Source organism: Rattus norvegicus, chromosome 8 (assembly GCF_036323735.1).
Source record: "Rattus norvegicus strain BN/NHsdMcwi chromosome 8, GRCr8, whole genome shotgun sequence".
Taxonomy (NCBI): Eukaryota; Metazoa; Chordata; class Mammalia; order Rodentia; family Muridae; genus Rattus; species Rattus norvegicus.
The window spans coordinates 23,649,852-23,676,186 of NC_086026.1; the positions used below are offsets into that span (position 1 = coordinate 23,649,852).

General features: G+C 36.8%; 1 protein-coding gene across 2 annotated transcripts; it reads left to right on the forward strand.

The window, feature by feature from the left end:
• The first annotated feature begins 869 nt into the window (after positions 1-869).
• On the forward strand, positions 870-24,935 carry Chordc1 (cysteine and histidine rich domain containing 1). Of its 2 annotated transcripts, NM_001108128.1 has the most exons (11): positions 970-1,182; positions 4,426-4,475; positions 11,602-11,658; positions 12,570-12,727; positions 14,806-14,909; positions 16,052-16,110; positions 19,303-19,373; positions 20,398-20,503; positions 22,500-22,619; positions 23,093-23,155; positions 23,373-24,935. In NM_001108128.1, exons 1-11 carry the CDS (start codon positions 1,119-1,121, stop codon positions 23,514-23,516), a joined length of 996 nt encoding a protein of 331 aa, NP_001101598.1. In that variant the 5' UTR covers positions 970-1,118; the 3' UTR covers positions 23,517-24,935. The 2 variants fall into 2 exon arrangements, 1 of the variants encoding a protein (NP_001101598.1); XR_005487807.2 differs by lacking the exons at positions 22,500-22,619; positions 23,093-23,155; positions 23,373-24,935 and adding an exon at positions 18,780-18,842 and having other exon boundaries at positions 870-1,182; positions 20,398-20,507.
• Positions 24,936-26,335: the final 1,400 nt, after the last annotated feature.

Genomic DNA, 26,335 nt, shown 5'->3' on the forward strand with positions numbered 1-26,335 from the left:
GTGAAAGTTGATACCACCTTTTAGAAATCAATTGGCAATATATAGATTTTTAAAAATTAGAAGTATTTAAAAGGCTTATGCATTTTACATGGTATTAACTACTTCCAAAGTGTGGGGGGGGGGGCAATAGGCTGTAAATTGGTGAGATTATAGAAGAAAGTGAGTATAAATGACATAGCAATAACATAAAATGAAAATCCTACTAGCTTAAATACATTTTATTTTTATATCGTAATAAGACATAAATTTGATATTTTTAGGCCTAAAAAGAATACACAAAATGAGAATTTTTATTATTGGGATGGGAAAGTTTTGAGCAGATCTTCATTAATAAACTTGGGATCACTGGAAAAGTATAATTTCAGTCATCAAAACTGTTTGCTATTTCAAAAGCATCATATAGAAAGGATGTGCTGAGGATAATACTGTTTGCAAGTTGCCTATTAATGGAATACTGTGTTTTGCACACTAAAAATTTTACAAGACCGACAGATTGAATAGTAGGTTAAATGATAACTAATGTGAAGCTTCAATTTAGTATTGTGATTGACTCTAGGGCTGCACTCAAAACATAATTTTGCTCATTTCAAAGTTCTGCCTTTTTAAAACAACTTAACCTCAATTCTTGGTAACTGAAGCAGTCCCAAGAGAGCACAGGACCTGAGGCTGCACAGATCTGGGCCGAGGGACCGGAAAGGGGGCGGTTCTCACCCTTCTCTCACCCTCTGCCAAGCGACTGCGGCTGCGCGGAGAATTCGGCGTGCGGCGCAGCACACAGCACCGGTGGAGAATTGGGGGAGGGGCGAGCACAAAGCGAGCGCGGCTCTTCCAGTCTTCCGCTTCCGCCCGAGTGTATCTCATCTATAGCTGTCCGGGTCCACCTCCACTGTGCTCACCTCTAGGAGTCCGGCAGGAAATCTATGGTACACCGCACGGCGCTGGCCCCCCTCTTCCCGTCTCTTCTGCGCCTGTGCAACCGGAACGTTCGGGAAGATTCCTGAAGCAGTACCGGCGGCTTCCGGAAGCTAGCTGCGGCCTGAACAGTAGTGCCGGTGAGGTGATTGCCGTGGTGATTCACTTCTACTCCTGGGTGGTGTGTGTTTCGCCGGGAAAACGGAATGGCGCTCCTGTGCTACAACCGCGGCTGTGGCCAGCGTTTCGACCCCGAGGCCAATGCGGATGGTAAGGAGGAGCGTGACCCGCAGCCTTTCCCCGGTCTCCCTCTCCCGACCTCTGGCCTCCTTCACCTCGATTCACCTCGCTTCACCTCATGCTGCCCCCGGGAGCCTGCCTGGTCTCTCACCCTCTCCGGGAGCTCAGGGCCGGGCGCTTCAATGTCCCCGGTGCCCCTCATTCCTCAGTGAGCATCCCCTGCACTTCCTCAATTCTAGGGCTATCTGGACCCGGTTTACACTTTAGCACCGCCGTGATTCCTGGGCGTGAGAGGATAAGAGGTGCACAATGGACCGTTTTTGTATTAGACTTCTTGGAGCGATTGAGTACTAGTGAAAAGCGTAGTCAATTATCTAATGACTTGCTTTTTAAATAACCGGGCTGGGCTGCGGAAATGACTCTTAAACATCCGCTCCACAATAACGCTTTCGGCATACTTTTGCTGGGAGCCTCCAGCTTATTTAAACTTCGCCATTCCAGCATAAAATGAGCCCCGAATGGTGTTTCAAAAACCAGTGTGGTTTAATTTAGAATGCACAGTGAAAGCAAGCACCTGTGCTGGGTGAAACCAGAGGTATGTGTGAATCTCATTAGTGAGTGGAATATTTATGCAGATTACTGGACTATTGAGGGAATGAACAACACTTAATCTCAAGATTAAGTATTATAGTATGCTCTTTATATGCAAGGTATTGGACTTCATTATATAACTGAACCACACAGAATTATCCTTTCGCAGACCAGAACAGCACCTGGTAGTAACAACACAGTTTAGCTTGGTGAAAAAGGTTAAAACCAATTCCTTACTTAGTGATCCTTTCTCACGTTTGACGTACTTAAAAGATTTATTTTGGTACACAAGTAGACTAGTAACGTCTTTCAAAATAAGATGGGGACAGGATTTAAAGGGAAAGATGCAACCAATGTATGAGCACATGTTAAACGCTGTCATGGTATGTGCATAGTCTACTTCAATACTGAATACATTGATGTCTTGTAGCATGGGGCAGTATTTTTAGGGTACAAGATTCCCGTCCAAATTTCAGGAGAGAGACCAGCTTGTTGTTGGAAGATTGTCTGTGTATGTGTGAAATGGAGCAAGAGGCTAGGGAAGCCTTAATAAACAGTCATGAATTTGGGGCTATTAACAGCATCAAGGGAACTCCAGTCAGCTGGCCAAAGTTTATTCACTTTTGCAAAGTGGGAAATGTTTTAGAAAGTAGGGATAAATACCAAGTAAATTGGTTGAATGAGTGACAGTTGATAACATTGGGTTTAGGAGAAAGTTTATTAGACTGGGAATCATTTGACTTTACATGTTAAAATTACAAATAAAAAGATTAGCGTTGAAGGTCCCAATATGTTCTGGTTTTTAAGGAGTACAATGATAGATGTGTTACTTGTAAGAAGCTGCCAGTCTGTGTGCAGTCCTGTCGTTCTTAGTGGTGTGGTATATTTTCCATGTGTATTGCCATATTTCATGCCCTTTTAAGTTAGTTGTTTTGCCTGTATACAAAAATTGGACTTTTTCAAGATGATAAGACATTTAAGTTTGTAATTCAAGTACATGTTAAAAAGAACTGTGAATTGTAACTTGCATATGTAAAAGACAAACTTTTACAAACAACACAACAGTTATGAATGACAAGTGAAAATTTCAGGCAAACTTGTGTAAAAAAAAGCCCTCAAAACTTAACCACTAATGTGTTGTCACTTCTCATCATTAAATATGAATTTCAGGAAAACTGTTAATGTGATAAATGCTAGAGAAGAAATGTCTATCTAATTCTCATTTACCTTTGAAAACAGTGATTTTCCCATTTCATTCATGCCAGTTGCACCATGAAGGTGGAGCTATTCCTTACATCCTGGACTGTTTTACACTTGGCTGTTTATACATTGTATACTGCAGCAGTGACTGTACATTAAATTCAGTTTTAAATGATTACCTCTCAACTTCATAACTTTGTGTTCATAACATTTCCATTCTGAACTTCTATATTCCAAATATATTGTACTTAATTAATAGCCTCTTCTTGTCCTGTTGCATTAACTACTATTTTTGTGTACATGGCCAGCACTTACTAAGAAGGTAATATTAATCTAGTAACAGAGGGTAGAGAGATTTCAAGGCAACAGTAGGAGCTGGTTTGTAAGGAATTAAACTTGGAAGGTTGAATGGGTGAAGACATTTACAGAGGAATGAAACCTCCTTTCTCTACCCTCATGGCACTGTGTTGTCAAGTAATAAGTGTGTTTTATGATTGTTTTAAACAAAATATTCCACATTGCTGGTGATAATAAATGCATTTTGCATAAGAACTAAAAAGTTAAAACTTAATCTGTAATATGGAGAGAGACAGGAAATAGGAAATGATCAATAGCAATAAGGAAACAGACTATAGAAATCTATGATTTCCTGTGATCTAGGAATTGGTTATGAATGCTAATTTAGTAATTAGATATTACAGCAGTTACTAAAATGTTATTTTTTTTTCAAACTATCTTTTTAGAGAACTTCTTGGGAATCTTGTATGGATAGGTTTATAAGTATACTTCAGTTTGCTACTTTCCTCAAGTGGCAGATGGGTAGGAGTGCTGTGCCTCTGTGCTGTCAGCTAGTTACAAACCCTAGCACTGAGTGGGAAGGGGGCTGTGAGCCTCAGGCTAAGCTGAGGGTCTGCGGTCAGTTGGTGGCTGCTAGGGAAGAGTTACTTTGCTTCAGGGTAGTGGCTAGCCAGTTGAATACTCATTCAGGCAGCACTAATTGGACCCAGAAGTTCAGCGGGAAGGAGATGGGTTGGTGTGTATAGGTGGTAGGTAAGAGAGACTGAAACCTTGTGTACATGTATGAGATTTTTAGACTCATTAGGATTAGAAGTTTTAAGCAAATTTTACTACAAAAAATGAAAGAATATAGAAGTGTTAATAGCAGCAAAATTGCAGTTATGGAGTAGCAACCAAATACTTTTATAGTTGGAGGTCACCACAACATGGGGGTCACAGTATTAGGAAGGATAAAAACCACTGATATTGAAAATCTCTGAACATTATCCTTAAATAGTTCTGGTTTAGTTTGTCCATGTTTCAATGTTTCATACTCTTAGAGATTTAACTTACAGTTTTTAATACAAGGAGTTAATAAAGTTTTAAGGAGTAATTGCCGACATTTGAAAAAGGTTGAAACCCTAACACCTGAAGGAAGGAGCGATGTATAAACTTGTGTGATTTTCCTTTTCTGTTTTTGAACAGATGCTTGCACATACCACCCAGGCGTTCCTGTCTTTCATGATGCCCTAAAGGTAGGAACAAGATACCTTTTCAGTTTCTTTGTATTTGCATAATAAACTTAAAGATGTAAAAAACCTACTTTTTTGCTTTGTTGTTAGTTTTACTTTCTTGATGGCCATTTTGGGGTACTTTAAGCAGAGTGTCTAAAGAGAACAATAGTCAACAGTGATATTTTCCAATTATGGAGTTACTTTATTTACATTCTAACTCACTTTCTTAATGATTTATTCCCTTCCTAAGTTTGAAGTTGGATAAAAGCAGTTATATAGGTCTCAATCTTTATTCTGTCACTGTGCCTAACAAGAAAGGCCTCCCCCTGGGTATTAGAAGTGGTTGTTTCAGGTGTTTAGTGCTTAGACACATTTAAGTTGGAGTAGTTTATTGGAAACATGATACCATATTTATTTCTCCTTTATTTCCTTAGCAAGCTGAAGAATCAGAGAAATGGTAGAATGGTTCTTCTTGTTCATGGGTTGTTTGTATGTTTTTTTGACTGAATGTTCAATGGTACCTGTTAAAAAAAATCTTAATGAAATATGAGGTATGTAAGTTCTCAGTGACTTACATATTTTTAAAACAGGATTAATTTGTCAACATCAGGTTACTCTCTTTCCTTAAATATTAATATAAACAATGTTTTCTCCAAATATTCACCATATGACATTAGAATGTTTTTGTTGTAATTAACATAAATTTAACTACTCATTTGGTTAAATATGAAACTAGCAAGCTGTATAATGCTTGTATTACCTGAAATTTACTAAACCATGGAATCCAGTGGCTTGGAAAGCCAAGGTTTGCAGTATGTATTTATAGCATACAGACACACAACAAGAATCTGGAGAATTATTGTCGGTGACAACACTTGCCATCCGAGCAAGAGGATGACCTAAATTTGATTCCCCAGCACCTACATCAAAATCAGGGTGAAAGGCGCCTCTCTGAAGCCAGTCTAGATGAAATATCAAGCTCTAGGTTCTGTGATAGACCTTGTCTCAAAAAGTTAGATGGAAAAAAATAGAGGACACACACCTGAGCACACAGTGAACTGAGGAATAAAAACTAACACAACAGCAAAAATGAGGGTAATAAAAATGTTTCTGTTTAGGAGTAGAATGATTTGATATTGTCTGTAGGACATATATTCAAATGTGACCTAAGAATAACTAGACTATAGGTGATAATTAGAGGATGCAAACAAATAGACTTGCAGAAATGGGAAGCATCCCATGGATAGGAAATCAGAAATACTGGAAGGGAAAAATACAAAAAGTGCATGTAAAAGTCAGTAAAACAATACATTTTTTGAAGACTGTAGATAATATCAGCACTCCTTAAACTCTCGTAATTGGTTCATGTGCATCTCAATCCAAGAAAAGAAAAAAATTCAGGAAATTCAGTTTTTTCTTTTAAAAACAGGAGAGAACCTTAAAAGAGCATATAGTGTTAAAAAAAAAAATCACTACCAAACCTTGTATGCTGTAAGAAACTACCCATGTGAATTTAATATTATTTTGGGGACACAAGGATATTATATTCTATTTCTTTACTCTCTACCAATTAGAAGTAAAAGTAATTGAAAACCACCTTCAATAAGCTGTTCATGGTACACTATGTAAAGTGTCTGGTTTTTGAGTGAAATAATTATGAGACCTCTTCAGTGGCATAGCACCAGACACGAAAAAGATGAAGGCCAGAAGAAAGGGCAGACAGGCTCTGAAGAGGCCAGAATACAGTGACAGAACCAATAGTAAATCTTATAGGTGGAGGTAAGGCAAGCAGCACAGAGAGAGAGCTCCAGAACCAGGGGCCTCTGTTCTTTGTTCCTCATAGCTTTTATTGAGAGTTACGAAAGAATCAAGATGAAGGCTTCTAAATACCAGAGCAGTCAGTTTTCTGGTAACCAAGGGGGAATTACTTAACCTTACTTTATTTTCATTGGTTTAATATTCTAGTCAGTTAATGGCTTCTTTTATTACTTGAAACTGACAATGTGGGTTTAAGATGGGAAAGCACTAAAATCATTTATTACTATGGGCCTAGTTAAGCTCTGGATAATTCATTAAGAGTCTTCTGTGCTGGTAGGCAGAGGACATTGTCAGACTGTCTGCTTCCCTAATTTTGAGGCACCTTGCTTTAATACCCAGGAGGTCCTTGATAGTTTGGTAGAACTGCACTTACCTCAGTTGCTTCAGTCTACTCTGCCGCTAGCTATGAGGTTAGTTTACTTTATAAACTAAAGTACTCTAATTGTTACTTAGTAGATTTTTTTTTTCCAAGTAAATCACCTTACTCCTCAGATCCTTTAAATACATGAATTAGAGAGAAGGTGTTGGAAATCGAACATGGGGTCTTGTGTACACTGGCAAGAACTCTTCCAGTGAGTTACATCCCTCATCCAATAGATGATGTTAAAAAAAAACTTTTTTTTAAACTCAAATACTATTACCCCCACCACAGATAGATAGATAGATAGATAGATAGATAGATAGATAGATAGATAGATAGATAGATAGAGTTTAGTGTATTTTAATAGCAGACTTACAGGAACAGCACAGAAGACAGACAACATTAAAAACATGTACTTGCATGTAGGACAACTCTGTTAGAAAGGTATAGTGAATGGATGGAATCTACTGTAAGATAAAGTGCTACAAACACCATTTATTTGCCATCAATAAGAAATTTACTAATTTTTAAAAAATTCAAATTCTGGCATTGTCCACAAAATTTTAACAGGTTTATTTGTAATTATAAAGTTGAGCTGTTGAAATGGATTCACTGAGACATTTTGCTTGTGTTAATGCTTTACATCTGGCATTTATATTAAAAATTCACACAGGAATGAATGTGGAGAAACTGCCTATTCCTGATTCTGTCCCCTATGTTTCCACTCGCAATTACAGACTTGGGTAACTTTGACCCCATAGAAAAAATATCTATCATGCAGAACTACTACTAACAGGAATAAAAGGAAAAAAAAATTGAGAATGAAATGTTTCCTCTCATAGTGGACTCTTAAGCACGTTCTCCGCGTATGCGGCGTGCTAGCTGGATATCTTTTAGCATAATGTTACTCGTTTGGCATGGATAGTGCACAGGTTGGTATCTTCAAAAAGGCCAATCAGCTAGGCCTTACTTGCCTCCTGCAAAGCACAATGGCTACACTCTGGAAGTGCAGATCTGTTTTGAAGTCCTGAGCAATTTCTTTTACTGGACACTGAGAGTTCGTGAATCAGAAGTTCAGTGGACTTCTGATAGCATCTGATTTCAAGGAGTGCCACAGTACCAGGCCTGTAACTATGAGGTTTCTTCACCCCTCCAGTAGAGAGCGCACTCTTGCGAGCTGCTTTTGTAACCAGTTGTTTCCTGATTGTTTTACCACTGGTGGGTTTGTGGACAGTCTGCTTCGTATGAGCCAGCCACGGTATTTCAGCATCTCCTTACTTATTTCCCTTCTTTTGCATTAGAGAGCGGTGGCAGCCTGGTGAAGGCTAGGAGTACCCTCAAATGCTATTCTTAAAAAAGCAGCTTCTGGTTTTCTACTTTTAGGAAGTTATTGTTTATTTTTTTTAAACAAAATCATTTTGTGTGATTACGAAACAGCGTACAAAAACTGAACTGGTGTGTATGTAATTTCAGGACTCAAGGAAATCAGTGCAACATGATTTTAAGGTTTTTTTTTTTTTTTTTAGAGAATACTTTATTAGTTTTTGTAATCAAACCCACGTATATAAGACCTTACATATTTAATACAGTGTGTTACCCCTGTACAAATGGAAAAAACTTAAGTTCAACATTTCTAGACCAATATGGCTGTTAATTTCTGTACAGTGCCAACTCAACACAGTAAACGGGGATACTTTTTTCGAAAGTTGACAGCACAGGTAAAGTTTCAAAAAATTCAAATTATATATCTGTATATATATATATTTATATTTATATAAAAAGACCAATAATAGCAGTGTGTTATGCATCAACAGCAGCAACAGCTTTTCCAGGTTCTGCAGTCATCTGACCAAAACTGTAGAGACATCCAGCACACTCCATTAAAAAAAAAAAAGTAAAAAAACAAAACCCGAGAAAACAGCACAGTTCTGTTACTCTTGTGGTACCTGGCACCATTTTTTTTTAAATTAGCTTCTCAATCATCATCTGGAAAGAAAACATTCTGAGCAACATCATTAAAAACAGCTCTGATAAAGCACGGTCACTACTACGTATCATAAAGCAGGTACAAGCTATTTTACATCCACAGAGGTATGATACAGTACTGTCCTACATCTATAATACTAGAGGATACAATTTAAAAGGCATTATTTGAGACTTGATTCTACTTTTCCAGCAGAGGGCCCAAAGGATGGTGTGACACAGCTTTGTAAAGAAACATACTCTAGACAGGATTTCCTTTCACTAGTGGCACACTTCTAAGGATTCATTCTCTCCATGAATGTCAGCTAAAACCGTTATTAAAAAAAATGAAATATCCCTAGAACAAAACCGTATAACCACCGGATTCACATGAAGATGACCTAGTGGAGACAAGCTGGACCTCACCTTACCAACAAGCTATCAAATCTGTTATGTTTAAACAGTGAGACCTCCAAGGAAGGAGATGCCAAGTAGTGCTTCAAAGCTTCGGACCACAATCAAACACAGCATCCTTTTCAACAGAAGCAGAAGCTCATCTGAATATGCTCATGGATGCTGACATCAACATTTAATCATCTCCTCACTCATCCAGGAAGAGGGGGAGATCAGTTACTACTGTACTTTAATGTGTTCAACCAAATCACCATATTACAAAAATAGCAAGCTGCCATAATAAAAAATAAGGCTCCTCTATCCAGCACCAGATAGCATCATTTTACGTTCAAGCCTAGAAATTGCACACTTGTATATAAACCAACCGAAGATGAGGATTGAGAGTTCATCTTGGTGGATTTTTCCTTTGATGAATATGAAGTGTCCTTCCTTATCTTTTTTGATGACTTTTAATTGAAAATTGATTTTATTTGATATTAGAATGGCTACTCCAGCTTGCTTCTTCTGACCATTTGCTTGGAAAGTTGTTTTCCAGCCTTTCACTCTGAGGTAGTGTCTGTCTTTGTCTCTGAGGTTTGTTTCCTGTAGGCAGCAGAATGCAGGGTCCTCATTGCGTATCCAGTTTGTTAATCTATGTCTTTTTATTGGGGAGTTGAGGCCATTGATATTGAGAGATATTAAGGAATAGTGATTATTGCTTCCTGTTATATTCATATTTGGATGTGAGGTTATGTTTGTGTGCTTTCATTCTCCTTGTTTTGTTGCCAAGACGATTAGTTTCTTGCTTCTTCTAGGGTATAGCTTGCCTCCTTATGTTGGGCTTTACCCTTTATTATCCTTTGTAGTGCTGGATTTGTAGAAAGATATTGTGTAAATTTGGTTTTGTCATGGAATATCTTGGTTTCTCCATCTATGTTAATTGAGAGTTTTGCAGGATACAGTAACCTGGGCTGGCATTTGTGTTCTCTTAGGGTCTGTATGACATCTGTCCAGGATCTTCTGGCCTTCATAGTTTCTGGCGAAAAGTCTGGTGTGATTCTGATAGGTCTGCCTTTATATGTTACTTGACCTTTTTCCCTTACTGCTTTTAATATTCTTTCTTTATTTTGTGCGTTTGGTGTTTTGACAGTTATGTGACGGGAGGTGTTTCTTTTCTGGTCCAATCTATTTGGAGTTCTGTAGGCTTCTTGTATGCCTATGGGTATCTCTTTTTTTAGGTTAGGGAAGTTTTCTTCTATGATTTTGTTGAAGATATTTACTGGTCCTTTGAGCTGGGAGTCTTCACTCTCTTCTATACCTATTATCCTTAGGTTTGATCTTCTCATTGAGTCCTGGATTTCCTGTATGTTTTGGACCAGTAGCTTTTTCCGCTTTACATTATCTTTGACAGTTGAGTCAATGATTTCTATGGAATCTTCTGCTCCCGAGATTCTCTCTTCCATCTCTTGTATTCTGTTGGTGAAGCTTGTATCTACAGCTCCTTGTCTTTTCTTTTGATTTTCTATGTCCAGGGTTATTTCCATGTGTTCTTTCTTGATTGCTTCTATTTCCATTTTTAATTCCTTCAACTGTTTGATTGTGTTTTCCTGGAATTCTTTCAGGGATTTTTGCGATTCCTCTCTGTAGGCTTCTACTTGTTCTCTAAGGGAGTTCTTTATGTCTTTCTTGAAGTCCTCCAGCATCATGATCAAATATGATTTTGAAACTAGATCTTGCTTTTCTGGTGTGTTTGGATATTCAGTGTTTGCTTTGGTGGGAGAATTGGGCTCCGATGATGCCATGTAGTCTTGGTTTCTGTTGCTTGGGTTCCTGCGCTTGCCTCTCGCCATCAGATTATCTCTAGTGTTACTTTGTTCTGCTATTTCTGACCGTGGCTAGACTGTCCTATAAGCCTGTGTGTCAGGAGTGCTGTAGACCTGTTTTCCTGTTTTCTTTCAGTCAGTTATGGGGACAGAGTGTTCTGCTTTCGGGCGTGTAGTTTTTCCTCTCTACAGGTCTTCAGCTGTTCCTGTGGGCCTGTGTCTTGAGTTCACCAGGCAGGTTTCTTGCAGGGGAAAAGTTGGTCCTACCTGTGGTTCCAAGGCTCAAGTTTGCTCGTGGGGTACTGCCTAAGTCCTCTCCGCGGCGGCAGCAACCGGGAAGATCTGCGCCGCTCTTTCCGGGAGCCTCCGTGCACCAGGGTTCCAGATGGCGTTTGGTGTTTTCCTCTGGCGTCTGGATGTGCACAGAGTGCAGTCTCTTCTGGTTTCCCAGGCGTGTCCGCCTCTCTGAAGGTTTAGCTCTCCCTCCCACGGGATTTGGGTGCAGAGAACTGTTTATCCGGTCTGTTTCCTTCAGGTTCTGGCGGTGTCTCAGGCACAGGGGTCCTGCCGCTCCCGGGCCCTCCCCCACGGGAGCCCAGAGGCCTTATACAGTTTCCTCTTGGGCCAGGGATGTGGGCAGGGGTGGGCAGTGTTGGTGGTCTCCTCCGCTCTGCAGCCTCAGGAGTGCCCACCTGATCAGGCGGTGAGGTCTCTCTCCCACGGGGTTTGGGAGCAGAGAGCTGCTCCATATTAAGGTTTTTTTAGTTTGTTATTTTTTCTTGTTTTATAGGGTTGGTCTTGCTGTAAGAGAAGAACAACGGATTTTTCTGACTTCTTAAGTATTGTAGTAAGTACTAGTTTATTCCTCTGTGTTGTTTTCCTAAAATGTACATGTTCCTGGAGGCTCCAGATTGCGGTCAGATAACTCCTATCCATTGACTCAAATATCAGGCCTTACAATCCTTTATAAAGGGGCTGCATCTTCTCGATAACCTCCAAAATCTTGGTTTGCCTTGGGGAATTAATATTTTATTATGTTAACAATTCATTTGTCATTTTAAGTCCTTGGTGTTTGGTATTCTGGAAGAGACTGTTAGGAAGGAATTTGTAGGTAGGCAGTGATTGGGCGCACATTCTCCTAGTCCTCCAGTGACTTGGTGTGAGGAGAAGAGTGCGGCACTAGAGGGAAAGGGAGGCTGGTAATTGTGATAGAGTATATCAATAAATAAGAAACCAAACAATAAAAACAATCTCAATTAGTGGCAGTGAATTTCATCATGACATCAATGAGATGGTCCATTGTTTTATATGGCACCAAGAAAGAACAATCATTATTTCAGTGTTATAGATGAGAAAAATAAATTTTAATAAATTATTTGGGTTAAGGTCATATTTCAGCTTAATAGGAAAGGGGAAGCTCAGATTGTTTTGTTTATGTTATGTCAAGCAGGGTCTTCTTATGCAGCCCAAATTATGGCCAGGGTTGACCTTGAACTCCTGATCTTCCTACGTTCGAATACAAGTGCTAAGATTAGAGGTGGCAGGCACCATGCCAGGCTTAGTAGTGTTGGAGATCAAACCAAGGGCTTTGTTCATGCTAGACATGCACTTGAGTAAGTGATACTACAGGCGGAGACCTTTTTGAATACAGAGCTTTGGCATGTATAATTAGAAAAGGTCTTTAAAACACCCAAAATACAAACATGCATACATGAAGTAGGTGAAAGATAACTGTTGATTCATATCTTTTACTAACAGGGATGTACAAAAGGTAGGCATAATAGTGAGAAGCCACCGGAACCAGTCAAGCCCGAAGTCAAGACTACTGAGAAGAAGGAACTATCTGAATTAAAACCCAAATTTCAGGAGCACATCATTCAAGCCCCTAAACCAGTAGAAGCAATAAAAAGGCCAAGGTATAATCTATATAGCTACTTATATTTGTGATGGTATCATACTGGAATTTACTGGTGGTATTTTCTTTTAGCATTTTATATAAAGACATTTGCAGTATCCACTGTGTGTTTTTCCTTTGGCAGTAACCCTTTGACTTCTGAGGGTGTGTGTGCACACTTGGATGGTTGTATATCTCTGTTTTCTGGTGTGTCAGTCTCATGGTGGCATGGTGAGATTTGGTAAAAGAATTGTCCTTTTATATGAGTAGTTTGAAGAGTCACAGAGGCCTAGTCACTAACTGTACGTCTAGATTAGTACTTAGTGAGTTTTCATTTACTTGAGTTAGGATACCCTCTCTGTCAAAATACTTTAAAAATAGCTTTTGCTCAGCCTGAAGTAGAACTAGATTGTTCTAATCTAATCACCTCCTGTTCACACTATACTTTATATTGAAATACATTAATGCAGTGGTTCCTAGAGCTAGACTCTTTAATACAGTTCCTCATGTTATAGGAGACCCTGCCAACCATAAAATTATTTCATTGCTACTTCATAACCGCAGTTTTGTTGCTGTTATGAACTATAATGTAAATATCTATGTTTTCCAATGGTGTTAGGCAACTCCTTTGAAAGGGTTGTTTGACCCCATTCTGAAGGCGTCAGGACCCCCAGGTTGAGAACCACTATATTAATATAATAGGTTTACTTACTCCTGTAATGCAAGATTCTTCAATCTGCACTTAAATAGTGGATGGAGAATATAAATAAAGAATTTGGCTCCAGATTAATTCCTCAGGTGAGTTCTTAAGTACAAGCCTGAAAAATCATCAAAACCAATTGAAACTTGTACTTATATTATAAATTTACAGTATTTCCAACTTTCATATATCATGTTTAAGTAAATTTATAGAACAGTATATAATATAGCCCCAGAATAAGAATTCTGACTTTTGATGTTTGTTTGCTCATTAATATTTTGAGGTATAGGCCGTAATTAAAGATCAAAATGCTTTTATTCTATCTGCAGTATTAATTGTTTTAAGAGACTATCAAACACTAACCTAGGCAGTTAAACAAATACCAGAAAAGGACAACAATTTTGCTACAGTACAGTTCATCCTTAAATCTGTTACATCTCAATAGAGTGCTAAAATTTAATGACAGTATGAATTGTTACCATTTGGACTACAGAAATATAAGCTTTACTTAAGAGGCTATGAGAATTTTTACTTTGTTTTATCTGTAAGGGCATATTTTGCCTGCACGTGGGATTGACTATTTGCATACCTGGTACCCATGAAAAACAACTGTTTCCCCTGGAACCAGAATTATAAACTGTTTTTGAGCTACCATGTGGGTACTGGGACTCAAACCCCAATCCTCTGGAAGAACACTGAGTCCTCTAAACCACTAAACTAGCTCTCCAGCACTTAACTGTTTTATTTTAAATCTGATACATGAGTTATAGATTCTAGTATACTTCAGTAATGTTTTATAAGTCATTGTAGATGCAGAGTAAATAACCTGTGATCTTTTTATTGCTACATTTAATAATAACCTAATATTTACTGAATAGGCATAAATAAATTGTGTGTGTGTGTGTGTGTGTGTGTGTGTGTGTGTAATTTAATCATTATGGTGTTGGTTTTACATGGTCATAAAATTTTATCTAAATTGAAAAGTCTAGACTCTCCACATAAGTAAATTGTCTGTTAGTACAGATGAATTTGTTTTTACTTAGTGCTTGAGAATTTGCTTGAGGATGGACTGAAGAGGATTCTACAATCCTTTAAATGGGGGTTACTCATCTTTACAAGCTTGAATCCTAGTCTTTCCCCCCTTCTTACAGTCCACTGTGTAGTTGTGTCTTAATGCTAGCAGTGGCGTGAATATGTGAAACTTAATTTTTTAATAATGCAGCATTTTAATGAAAATTAGAAGTTGGTAAGTTATGCCATTTACTATCAATTAGAAATAACTTGATGTACAGATAATTAACATCTCATAGGATATTTTTAAGGTTATCAATTTGAAGTACAAAGAAGTACTTTGGTCTATTAATGATGACCAAAATTAATAAGACTTCAAAATTCTCTAGCCCAGATGAGCCAATGACAAACTTGGAATTAAAAATATCTGCTTCCCTAAAACAAGCACTTGATAAACTTAAACTGTCATCTGGGAATGAAGAAGATAAAAAAGGTAAGACATTGTTTTTTCTTTCTTTGTTTTAAATAATTTTTTTTAAGTAGTAGACATTAATTTAGTAATTTTCTGTCAAAAAAGTTAGCTACATTGCACTGTGTGAAGATGCAGCATATTGTAGCAGAGAACTTCCTTCCCAAGTAACATTTGGTTCATTGATTATGTCTTTGTGCAAACTTATCAGCCCTAAATTATTTTAGCAGTTAAAGTTCTTAAAACTAAAATGTTTCTTTGGGCATCATATAAAATATTTTTATTATCCATTTCATCTTTGCCTTATATCAAGAGACAAAAATATCATCTATGACTTCTGTTTTACAATTTCTGTTTTACGAGAAAATATTTTATAAAGTTGGACGATCACTGCATTGTAGACTGAAACATAACTTATTATTTGAGGACATATAAGCAAAAAGTGGGTATAAAGCTTTTTTTTAAGACAAGATGTTGTCCAGTAGCTCCAACAGCTTGTGTGATCTGGCATGACTTAGAATTCAGAATCATCTGCCTCAGCCTTTCAGGTGCTAGGATGTACATTTGTTTGTTTGTTTTTTGTTTTTTTTTTCTCTCTCTCTTTTTTTTTCCCCGTTGAATTATAATTGTCTTAAAAGAAAGGACACTTTTTAACTGAGAATGGGGTCTCCAATGGAGGAGTTAGAGAAAGGATTGAAGGAGCTAAAGGGGCTTGCAACCCCATAAGAGCAACAATGCCAACCAACCAGAGCTCCCAGGGACTAAACCGTCGTCCAAAGAATACACATGGACAGACCCATGGCTCCAGCTGCATGTGTAGCAGAGGATCGCATTGTTGGGCACCAGTGGGAGGAAAAGCCCTTGGTCCTGCCAAGGCTCTATGCCCTAGTGTAGGGGAATGTCAGGGTGGGGAGGTGGGAAGTGGTTAGTGGTTGGGTGGGGAAACACCCTCATAGAAGCAGGGGGAGGGAGGATGGGATAGGGGGCTTATGTATGGGAAACTGAGAAAGGGGACAACATTTGAAATATAAATAAAAAATTCCAATTAAAAAAAGAATAATACCACAGTGGAATAATACAATACTATTTTAATACTGCAGTTTTATTCTTGTTTCAAAAAGAAACCATGTTACAAAATCTCATGTTACCTTTTTTCTTCATTGCAGAAGAAGACAGTGATGAAATTAAGATTGGGACTTCTTGTAAAAATGGAGGGTGTTCAAAGGTATATGTTATAATAAAACTTTGGATTTAGCCAGTAAAATTTTAATATTCAAGCAAAGGACTGCGGTTCACTCTAAAAAGTTAGCAGATAGTTGCATGCCACTTCCATGTTTGGCGCTCTGCTGAAGACTAAGGCTATAAATCCAGTAAGACTCCTAAGGGGAACCTCTGATACCATAATGGCAATAAATCTTATTTGATTACATTTAGTAAACACTATGCTAGACAACAAGTTTCAGGGGCTGAAAATAGTAGTATCAAACAAAAATATTCTGTGCCGCATTTTCTCATGTGGACAGGATAAAAATAGTCCATTGAATAATTAATTCAGGCAGACCTGAAATAAATACAATAGACCTAGGGACTACAGTGGTTCCAGTCGGGGGCTACTTAAGACATGTCAGCAGCACTGGGTAAGAATTCAGGCGTGAGGGCTGGTGATAAATGTGAACTGGGTATCTGCAGAGGAGCTATACAAGTAAAGACACTTTAGAGGTAGGCTGCTTAGCAGATGGCAATGTCATGGGGCTTAAGCAGTAATCTAAAAGGAGTGGGTGAAGAAGTACATGAGCTGGTAAAAGGCCTAACCCAGGACAAGGGTCTGGGTTACTTCAAACTGATGGTAAGCCGTTATCTGCTTCAGCGAGATGTTTTGTTTTGTTTGTTGAAACAAGTCTTTCTCAGCCTGGTCTCACACTCTAGTCCTTTCCCTCAGCTGACAGGCAGTATTACAGTTGTGTACCACCATGTCCAATTCAGGGAGAGAGCTCTGTCATAAGTAGAATCAGAAAAAGGGAAAGGAGCTTCGACTCTATTATAGAAAACCAGACAGTGTTATTCCAGAGAGTAGCTTGCTGAGAAATGTCTAAATGTAGAGCATGGTTAAACATCATGAGACCTTTTGCTGTCTGCTCTGTATGCCCTCTCTCATTCTGTTCCCAGCTACGTCCATCTCATGGTTAGGGTTATAAGGTGCTTTTCTTTGCTGTTTGTTATATTTTGAATGCTTAGCTATGTGCCAGGCACATAGCTGATGGGTGTACAATTAATGGTATAATTTGAATAGTTGGACATTCAGGAACCTGGGTAATTGAAGGACTTAAGGTCATAGCCTATGTCCCAAGAAGCCAAGTTCAGCCAGCGATCTTGGATAATTTAGTTAAAAAATATTAATTAATAGTATTCATGTGATGACATTGGGAGGAGGGACAGAGATCGAACAATACCCACCCAAAGTCCATTTTGGCTGAGTGAGACTAAGCCTTAAATAGAGGGCTAGAAATATGTATAATTAAGCAGTCCCAGTCAGGGTACGATCCCACTTACCATAAACTCATTATTGTTTGGCCTTTCCATTTGCCGTGGCACTGGATTTAGGCCTTCTAATCTCCTGGATTGAGATTCCTGGGAGGAAATTTATTCAAAACTTAAGGACTTTCAAAATGAACATGGCAGTATTGAGATGGACAGCTTAGCTACCATTTGACATTTTTCTTTCAAAGATTTCTATCAGCATTTACTTTTTGCTTGTTACTGATAGTGATGTAATAGGAATAATAAAACTTGTCATCTTTCTTAATTTATCTTTTTTCACTTATGTTTGTTAAATTTGTATAATGGAATGTAGCCATGATCTGGCCCGTTTTGGTGCTCTGAGTGTGTTATTGCTAAAGTGCATTGCACTTGATAATTGATTCTTCCTTTTTTTTTAAAAGTAATGTCATTAAATATTTCAGTGTGAAACTTTAGTGACTAGAAATGGAATTGTGTGTTCAGTTTTAACTGATGTGGAGGTATTTGCTTGTCAGTATTCATGGGTTCGACCCTGGTGTCTACGCCAGCAGTCCTGTCAGTGTTTATCCTCTGGCAGCTCTGGTAGAGTATACAGTTTTCTCCCTTGCTTTTTATATTCTTCACTGGTGTTGAGATTGAGACCTTTTGTTAGCTGACTAGCCAGTTCTTCTCAGGTTAAGTGTATGTAATCTCTCCCCTCCCTTTTTTCATCTTTTTCTTAATGATCTTCAAATCTTACAGCTGCAAGTCCTTTGACAGATATATTTTATATGATTTGCACTGACCTGATGATGGCATTGATAAACAGAGGGACTTAATTTTCATGCAATGAAGTTTGTTTTTTGTTTGCTTATTTAAGAAATACTTCTGAGCTACAGTCATTTTCTCATGCGGAGAGAAATGTGTGAAATACCTATAACTGAATATGATGGTGTTTTTAACCAAAGGAATTCGAGAAGAATGATAGTAATTAGAAAGATGTATCCAGTAGAGAGGAGAAGGTTAGAGTGGGAAATGGGAACCGTGCATTTGCTAGTTCTTGAGGTTAAACTAATGTGTGTTTCATTGATTTTGACAAGATTTTGTGGTAACTTTAGAGGTAGAGAGGACAGACTTTCTGATTCAGATGTGGAAGACTCACTACGTTTGGTGCTTTTGAATAAGATGAGAAAAGAGACATTTTTAGGTTGCAGTAGTAAGTTCAGATTCTAACATACATACTTAAGGACATGAACTCCTAGCACTTTGTATTTAACAAAAATGAAACCGAAAATTTTGGTCTTCTGTACTTTAGTTAATATGAATACAAAAATAGAGAATATATTGCAAGCTGCATCCATGTTTTATTAACATGACTTTTTGTGAATTCACCTGTAGAGCCTTCACGTACAGCAGCAGTGGGGCCCGGATCTTCCAGACAAACCATGGATGTATATATAGGTCTGCAGCTCATTTTACCGTTTGTAGGGATAAGAAATCAGTGTTCTACTGAAATTTCAGAAGTGATTGTTAGACTTCCCATATTTCTAATGCCCACACAGAGAGAATATACTGTACATATAAATCATGTTGCTGGTGAGAGCACAAGTCCCTTGATTACAACATGTTTCTGTAAATTTGAGTACTTGAATATAAATCATTTTAATTTCATGCCTAAAAGGCTAAAACCATCTTATCTAGTAAGTTGCCTGCCTTTCTGTGTGCTTTCTTTACAGAAGTCTAGAGTTTAACCATGTTCGAAAGGGTCGTTTTCCATTCCGTGGTGAACTTACCAGTGTTCTTGTAGCTGCTATTTGAATATTTTTGAAGGTCTTATATGTAACCAGTATTTCAGATAGTATTTCAGATGCAAGTGCGAGGTAAACAGCTAATGTTTTTTCTCTGTGTCTTTGTTTTGTAGACATACCAAGGTCTACAGAGTCTAGAAGAAGTTTGTGTATATCATTCTGGAGTACCCATTTTCCACGAGGGGTAACTTACGTATACCTAATTAAAATATTTATAATAGTGATTCAAAATGTTAATTAAACCTTTATATCTTTAAACATTGCCTTGTGGTTATAGTAAAAAATTTACCTATATTATTACCACTTAATCCTTATAATAACCTAAGAAAGTGGGTGAGTGCAGTTACCTTCATTTAACATGGGAGGAAAATAGGCTTTCAATTTTTAAGTAACCATTGTGACTGCAGTCTGATCTTATTTGGACTTGTTATTTGGTTTTTTGTTTTTTGTTTCTTTTTTTTAATCTAAGGCAGGGTCCTATGGGTTTTGAGAACAGCCTCTACCTCAGTATCCTCAGGCCTTAGCCTTCTCTGGAACGGCTTACAAGCATGTCCGTGTTGCCCGACTTACTTTTCTTTGTGTAAAGGACTGACATTGAGTTTTCGGACTTTGATTTTTGAGCCATTAAGCAGTGAAAGCATCAGTATCCAGGAAAGGCCATGCTTTCCATAATTCTCAATTCCCAGTTTTTTCTGTTATGATATAATTATATACAACTAATATATAGAAATTGTACTGTATTACACTTTCAACTGCTTCCGTGTGCTTCAGGACTTTTAACCTGGAGATCTGTAATTTTTTTTTGTTCCCTGGGCAGGATTGTTCCTTAAGTTAGTAGTGTGTTTTGCCTTCTTTGTGATTGACCATCATGTGTGGAAACACTGATTTCTACTTTGTTCCATGTTCTTTATTGTCCTACTGAATTGTGAATATTTGTTATCTGCTCATACCACTTTTTGGTATTTTCATGAGGGAACTAGGTGTGCATTCTTTATGAGAAACTAGACTTGGGATTGTGATGGTTTTATATATTTACTCAAAAGCTGAGTTGATAGAATAAATAACACCTGGTTTTGAAAATGAGTTTCCCTAGTATGTATATATTTTAACAGTTAAGTATTTGCAAGATATTTAAAGTTATAGTTTTAATTGTTAATTGCATTTGTTATGATTATAATACTGGCTTTAATTCATTGTCTAATTTAAAGGATGAAATATTGGAGCTGCTGTAGAAGAAAAACTTCAGATTTTAATACATTCTTAGCCCAAGAGGGATGTACAAGAGGGAAACATGTATGGACTAAAAAAGATGCTGTAAGTAACCTTTTCAAAGTCACATGCTGACCTGTATTCATCTAAATCATTTTTAAGAGAGATCTTAGACTAGTAAACACACACACACACACACACACACACACACACACACACACACACACACATAAATAAAACATACTTAAAGCTAGGGTAAATCATTGGCATGTGTACAAAGTAGTTAATCTCAATATCTCAGTGATACCTATTGACAAAATAATCCTTGTATGTATTGATACAGGTATATAAATTTTCAAAAATACCCTAAACCTGGCAAAATTGAAAGATCTTTGTCATACTAAAACTAGTTTCACAAGCGCTAGAGAGTTGGCTCAGTGGTCAAGTGCACTTGTTCTTGCAAAGGACCAGGGTTTGGTTCCCAGCATCCACAAGGCTCATCACCTCTTAGGCACCAGGCTTGTATGTGGTGCACAGACCACATTCAGGGAAGCACTCATCCATGCAAAATAAGTCTAAAAAAATTTTTTTATAACAGTTTCACACCCTTTACCAATTCTTAAAATTCTTTTATAAAAACATTTCCTGGTAATTTAGTGTTACTAAACCAATACTTAAATCTTTCTTTTTTATTTTGGCCACAAAATCATTCACCCCTAGTTTTTTTTGTTTTTTTTTTTTAACTTATTTATTCTATATGAGTACACTGTAACTGTCTGCAGACACACCAGAAGAGGGCATCAGATCTCATTCCAGATGGTTGTGAACAACCATGTGGTTGCTGGGATTTGAACTCATAACCTCTGGAAGGACAGTCATTGCTCTTAACCACTGAGCCATCTCTCCAGCCTAAATCGTATTACTTTAATAGCATGATTAATAACAAATGTTTTGTTTTGCTGCTATAACGTTTTATGATCCTTTCTAGTTCATAAAACTTGTATCTTTAACTCAAGGCTTTTACTCGAGGATGTTCGGTATTTGGGTATCATTGTTCTTGCTTTTAAATCATAGGTTACTGACCATAAAACTTGCAGAAATACTTTACTAGCAGAAAGTGAAGTATGTTTATACATTTCTCTCTATTGTCAAACCATATCAGTTTAAACTTTAAAAAATAATTATGCATCACTTTTTATTTGAAAATTTTCAAAGTGTAATCCCTGGTTAAATGTAGCTTTTTTTGATTTTTTTTTCTTTTGAAATACAAGTGTTCCAGAATTCCCTGAATTTAGTAGCTATTTTTTTCTTTCTTAGAGCAGTTTACTTAGAAAACATCACCATTTGTTCATTTATTTTTGAAATTCGACTAATACCATAGTGTAGCATTGGAGAATAGTGCTACTTCTTACAATAGCAGTCAGAAAATGATTTGTGTAAGTTGTGACATCTGCATGTTAATATGAAAGGACAAGATAATTTAACAATCATAAGATAGTAGCTAGCAGTTTGTATATGAGTGTGCACTCACGTGAAGGTTCCAAGTTTGACCACCTTATTTCGTGTTCCCTGAGCCTAGACCTCATTCAATTGTGGGATCCTGAGCTCAATCCTCCACCATTAGGGTTACAGATCCATTCCACCACATATGAACATCTTTAGGTGGGTGCTGGTGTTCCAAACTTAGGCTTCATGCTTGGAAAGAAGGCACAGTACCAGCAGAATCATGTTTCCAATTGTAACATCCCTAAGCTGTAACATTCTATGACAATACTTAGTTGACTATAGGATATTAAAATGGAATAAAAGTTTAATGAGGCGTGTAAAATTATCTCCTGAATGGTCAATAACAGTGTAACATTAAAGAAGAAAAACCTTGGAATTGGAGAAATGATGGTACTCACATTTTAAACTGTTAAGATATTTTATATCATAACTTATTGTTTAAACCTCTCAGTAGGATCTTTAGAAGTTGTTGCCCTGAATTCATGAAGTACTTAGTTGTGCATAATAATTTTTCCTCTATTAGCTGAGCCAGTGCTTTTGAAAACAGTGATTGTATAGTGGTTTTTAAGATTACAAAGTTTTTCTTACATTACAGGGGAAAAAAGTTGTTCCATGTAGACACGACTGGCATCAGACTGGGGGTGAAGTTACCATCTCAGTGTATGCTAAAAATTCTCTGCCAGAACTCAGTCAAGTAGAAGCAAATAGTACATTGGTAAGTATATTAAGTAACTCAGTAGAAATTATCTTAAACACATTGTTTATTTGTAAACATTTTCTCAACAGTTCTTATTTCTGGTCAGAAAATCACAAATGACTTTAATATAAACAGTATTTTAAGTGAACCTCACAGTGTAGTAGAGTTTATTCTAAAGTTGTCTAGCAATAACTAGAAGAGTCACAAAATACATACTTGTTTATCAGTACAAATCTTCTTGCTAATTTTTCCAGTTAACTATTTTCTTAAATGAAATGGTGGGGCTCAATATTGTCATTTCCTCATGGCTTGAGTAATGTCAGTATTGTCTTTATAATTAGTACTTAGTCTCACAAATCTTCAGTATGAATTTAATCAATTACTAGTCTTGGCTTTGTGTAGTTCAATGTTTCATTGAATGGTTATTATGTATTAAGGTTGTTTTTTCAATACTTACCACAAAAATAATGACAATAACTTATCTATTTCAGTTAAATGTACACATTGTATTTGAAGGAGAGAAAGAATTTCATCAAAATGTGAAACTATGGGGTGTAAGTATTATGAATCCATCAACTTGTCCTGATGCTTAAAATCATTTTTAGAATGCTTATGTAAATAAAGTTTATGAATATAACCTTAACATGTCCTATCACTACTTTAATTGCATAAAAAGGGCCCCAGAAGCTTGATTTTAATATTAGAATAAAGACGTATTTTTCTGAGACCACTAAAAGCACCAGGTTAACTCTTACTCTTTGTGTGTTATAGGTGATTGATGTTAAACGAAGTTACGTAACTATGACTGCAACGAAGATTGAGATCACTATGAGAAAGGCAGAGCCCATGCAGTGGGCAAGTCTTGAACTACCTACAACCAAAAAGCAGGAGAAACAAAAAGATATAGCTGATTGATTAGAAGAGAAATAGAAACCTTGTCTAACTTAGAGTTCTTAATGTGTGTGGTGATGTAGTTGCTTGCTGCTGCAATCGTTTTGTTGTTTTTAATCTGCCATTTTAGGGTTATCATGAGGTTCTTCAAAGCCAAAGTCTGTTAAATTTTTGTGCCTCTATCTTCTTTTGAGTTGCATAATATGATTATTCAAGTCTCTTCACTAGAACTATAGTTGTTGCCCTTACACTTGAAGGGAGGGAAAGGACCCATAAGTATAACTGCAGTACAGTATATTTTGGTATAAATTATTATGAACAGGAAATGACAGAGGATTTTTTTTTTTAAATTCTGATAACTCCTTTTTCCCTTAAATGGGAAAGCAAAGTGGTATATAGAAAAAATTGGATTGGCCTTTCCATGAACATTTGTTACTATAATTCTTGAAAATTTTTAAGGAAAGACTTTTCTTTGTTTTTCCCTATACAGTGGTTACTTTTTATAGTACTACTTCTGAAGCAGTGGAGTCAAAATGTGTGTGCTGGCTAAGTTTATAATTTGTTTGCAGTTCAATTAATTTCAGAAAGTTGCATCAATACTTGCATTACCTGGCAAGCAGTATAATTTAAGTCTATAGAAAATAAACTAAGATTATAGAATTATCAATTTGGTTAAAATTCATAAGAGTAAGCAATAATGTTAAAATCTCTTTCCTGATTACTTAAAGTACTCTTTATGGTATTTTGACTAAATTGTATCTGATTTGTAGTCTAAACACTCTTATGAATTATATCTGTCTCCCTGATGAAAAACTGTATTTAAATTGTGAATGTGTAGCTTCGTTGAAATATATTAAGGTGTGTGTTGAGGCTTGAATCTGAAATGTACCTGGAGGCTTGTTTTGAGCTGTTGGTCTTTCAACTTAAGGCTCTATTTTGAAGGCTGTGAAACCTTAAGGATATCGATGGGTGAGGATTATATACTCCTGCTGGTCTTATCCAGTCAGGATGTATGAATTACCTCTGTCCCATACTTCCACTGCTGCCTCCTCAGCCATTATAGATTGTATCCTCTGGAACCGTGAGCCAAAATAATAAACCTTACCTTCCTTGAGTTGTTTCTGTCATGTGCTTTGGTCAAGACAAGAAAAGTTATATACTACATAAAAATTATAGACTGTATTTTAGATCAGCTGAATATTATGTTAAGTTACTATAGTATAATTCTTTGGAGTTATTTTAAGGGTTTCATGAAGAGTTTTACACATATAATGGTTATATGTTCTACTTTATTTTCATTAATTGTAGATGACACAGATAAACTTAGATCGAAATAAAACTTGAAGGTCTTTATTTGCCACACTCTTTGGTGTTAATGGAATCCTCACAAAGTTTCATTATAGTCAAAATACTGTTTTAGTTAATAGAGAATCTGTATGGGGGCTGGAGAGACAGCTCCTGTAAGAGCACTGGTTAATGGGTTCAATTCCCTGCATCCATGTGTCAACTTAGATACTTCAGAATCTTTTCTTCACATACAGGTCGTTCTGGCCTCCATGGCCACCAGTCATTTATGCTGTGCTCTTTGATACAGGAGCTGGCTACCTATTTGCATGACTCATCATCCTACCATTAGCAAGTAACTATTAACGATACTGAGTACCTCTGGCCACAAGTATAAAGATACTAATGTAGTCTTCAAGCTTTGGTGAAGCAAGACTACGCTAAAAAATTTGGCAATAAAAAACTAGGATCTAAATAGTGCTTCTAAGTTTCTACTTAAAAGGGAAATGAAAAGAGATCTTGTGTACTACCTGAGGAAAGAGGTTGAAACAGTTTGATTCAGAATATTAATTATATCTGTATCACTTCCTTAATGAGGTGGTTTTGTTTTCCTTTGAATCGCAACAACTGTCTGTTTTGGTGTCACTGTTAGAGCAAGTAAAGTTTCTAACTTCAGACTTAATTGCACAATATTGTTTTGTTTTATAGTAATGCAGGGGTTACATTTGTGACCATTTCATTGCTCTTTCAGAACTTCTGCATGGCATTCAGATAAACTAAGTGAAATTTACCTTAAACTCTAAAGTGACAGTATTTTTAAGAAAGAATATTTTACCTTATCAGTTTATTAAGAAAAGTTAATAAAAATACTTGCTAGCTTTGAGAAGTTATTTCTATTAGATATATGCCTTTCTTTTATTATAGTGTCAACCAGTCAAACCTGTAAATATTTTATACACATTGAATCTCAATTTATTATGGGAAAATGCAGTGTTTCTTGTCTAGCCTTTGCTTGCACAATGGAAGTAATATCCTAAGTTGACCTGTCTTACATGACAACTTACAAAAATAAGACATTAACATTGATATAATATTTTAAAGTAGGAGTGTTTAATTTTAATCATTTTAGTGGAACCTTTAAAGGGTAGTAGTTCTTGAAACCTATTTTAACACTTAACCCAGTGATATAAACAAAACATGAATTGAAATCAAATGTGTATAGGTTGATTGTGTATATTTTTTAGAGTAACGGCATACAGTCAGCTGTGACATTTGTATCTTATTTCATGGAGTTTTGTCTTTATAGAATTTGATTTTTTTCTTAAATATTAGTTCTTAATCAGAATGAAGAGAACCATTAAAATATTCTTGCAAATATTTTGAGTTCCGAGAGAGTCCTGGGAGATACTCCCAGGTTAAAATGGTTAAAAGCTTCCAACCCTCTCATTTAAAAGATACCCAGGGAGCTTGAAAAATAATACTATAGTGGTTGAGAGCATTTGCTATTCCTCTAGAGACAGCTTTCCAGCACTCACTTTTGGGCACTTAACAACTACCTG

Excerpts from the sequence above, each read along its gene's own strand:
- Chordc1 (NM_001108128.1), top strand. The coding sequence starts at position 1,119 with ATGGCGCTCCTGTGCTACAACCGCGGCTGTGGCCAGCGTTTCGACCCC. Across the intron at positions 11,659-12,569 it reads CTGACTTCTTAAGTATTGTA|GGATGTACAAAAGGTAGGCA; the intron begins GTAAGTACTAGT and ends TTTTACTAACAG. Across the intron at positions 14,910-16,051 it reads GAATGAAGAAGATAAAAAAG|AAGAAGACAGTGATGAAATT; the intron begins GTAAGACATTGT and ends TCTTCATTGCAG.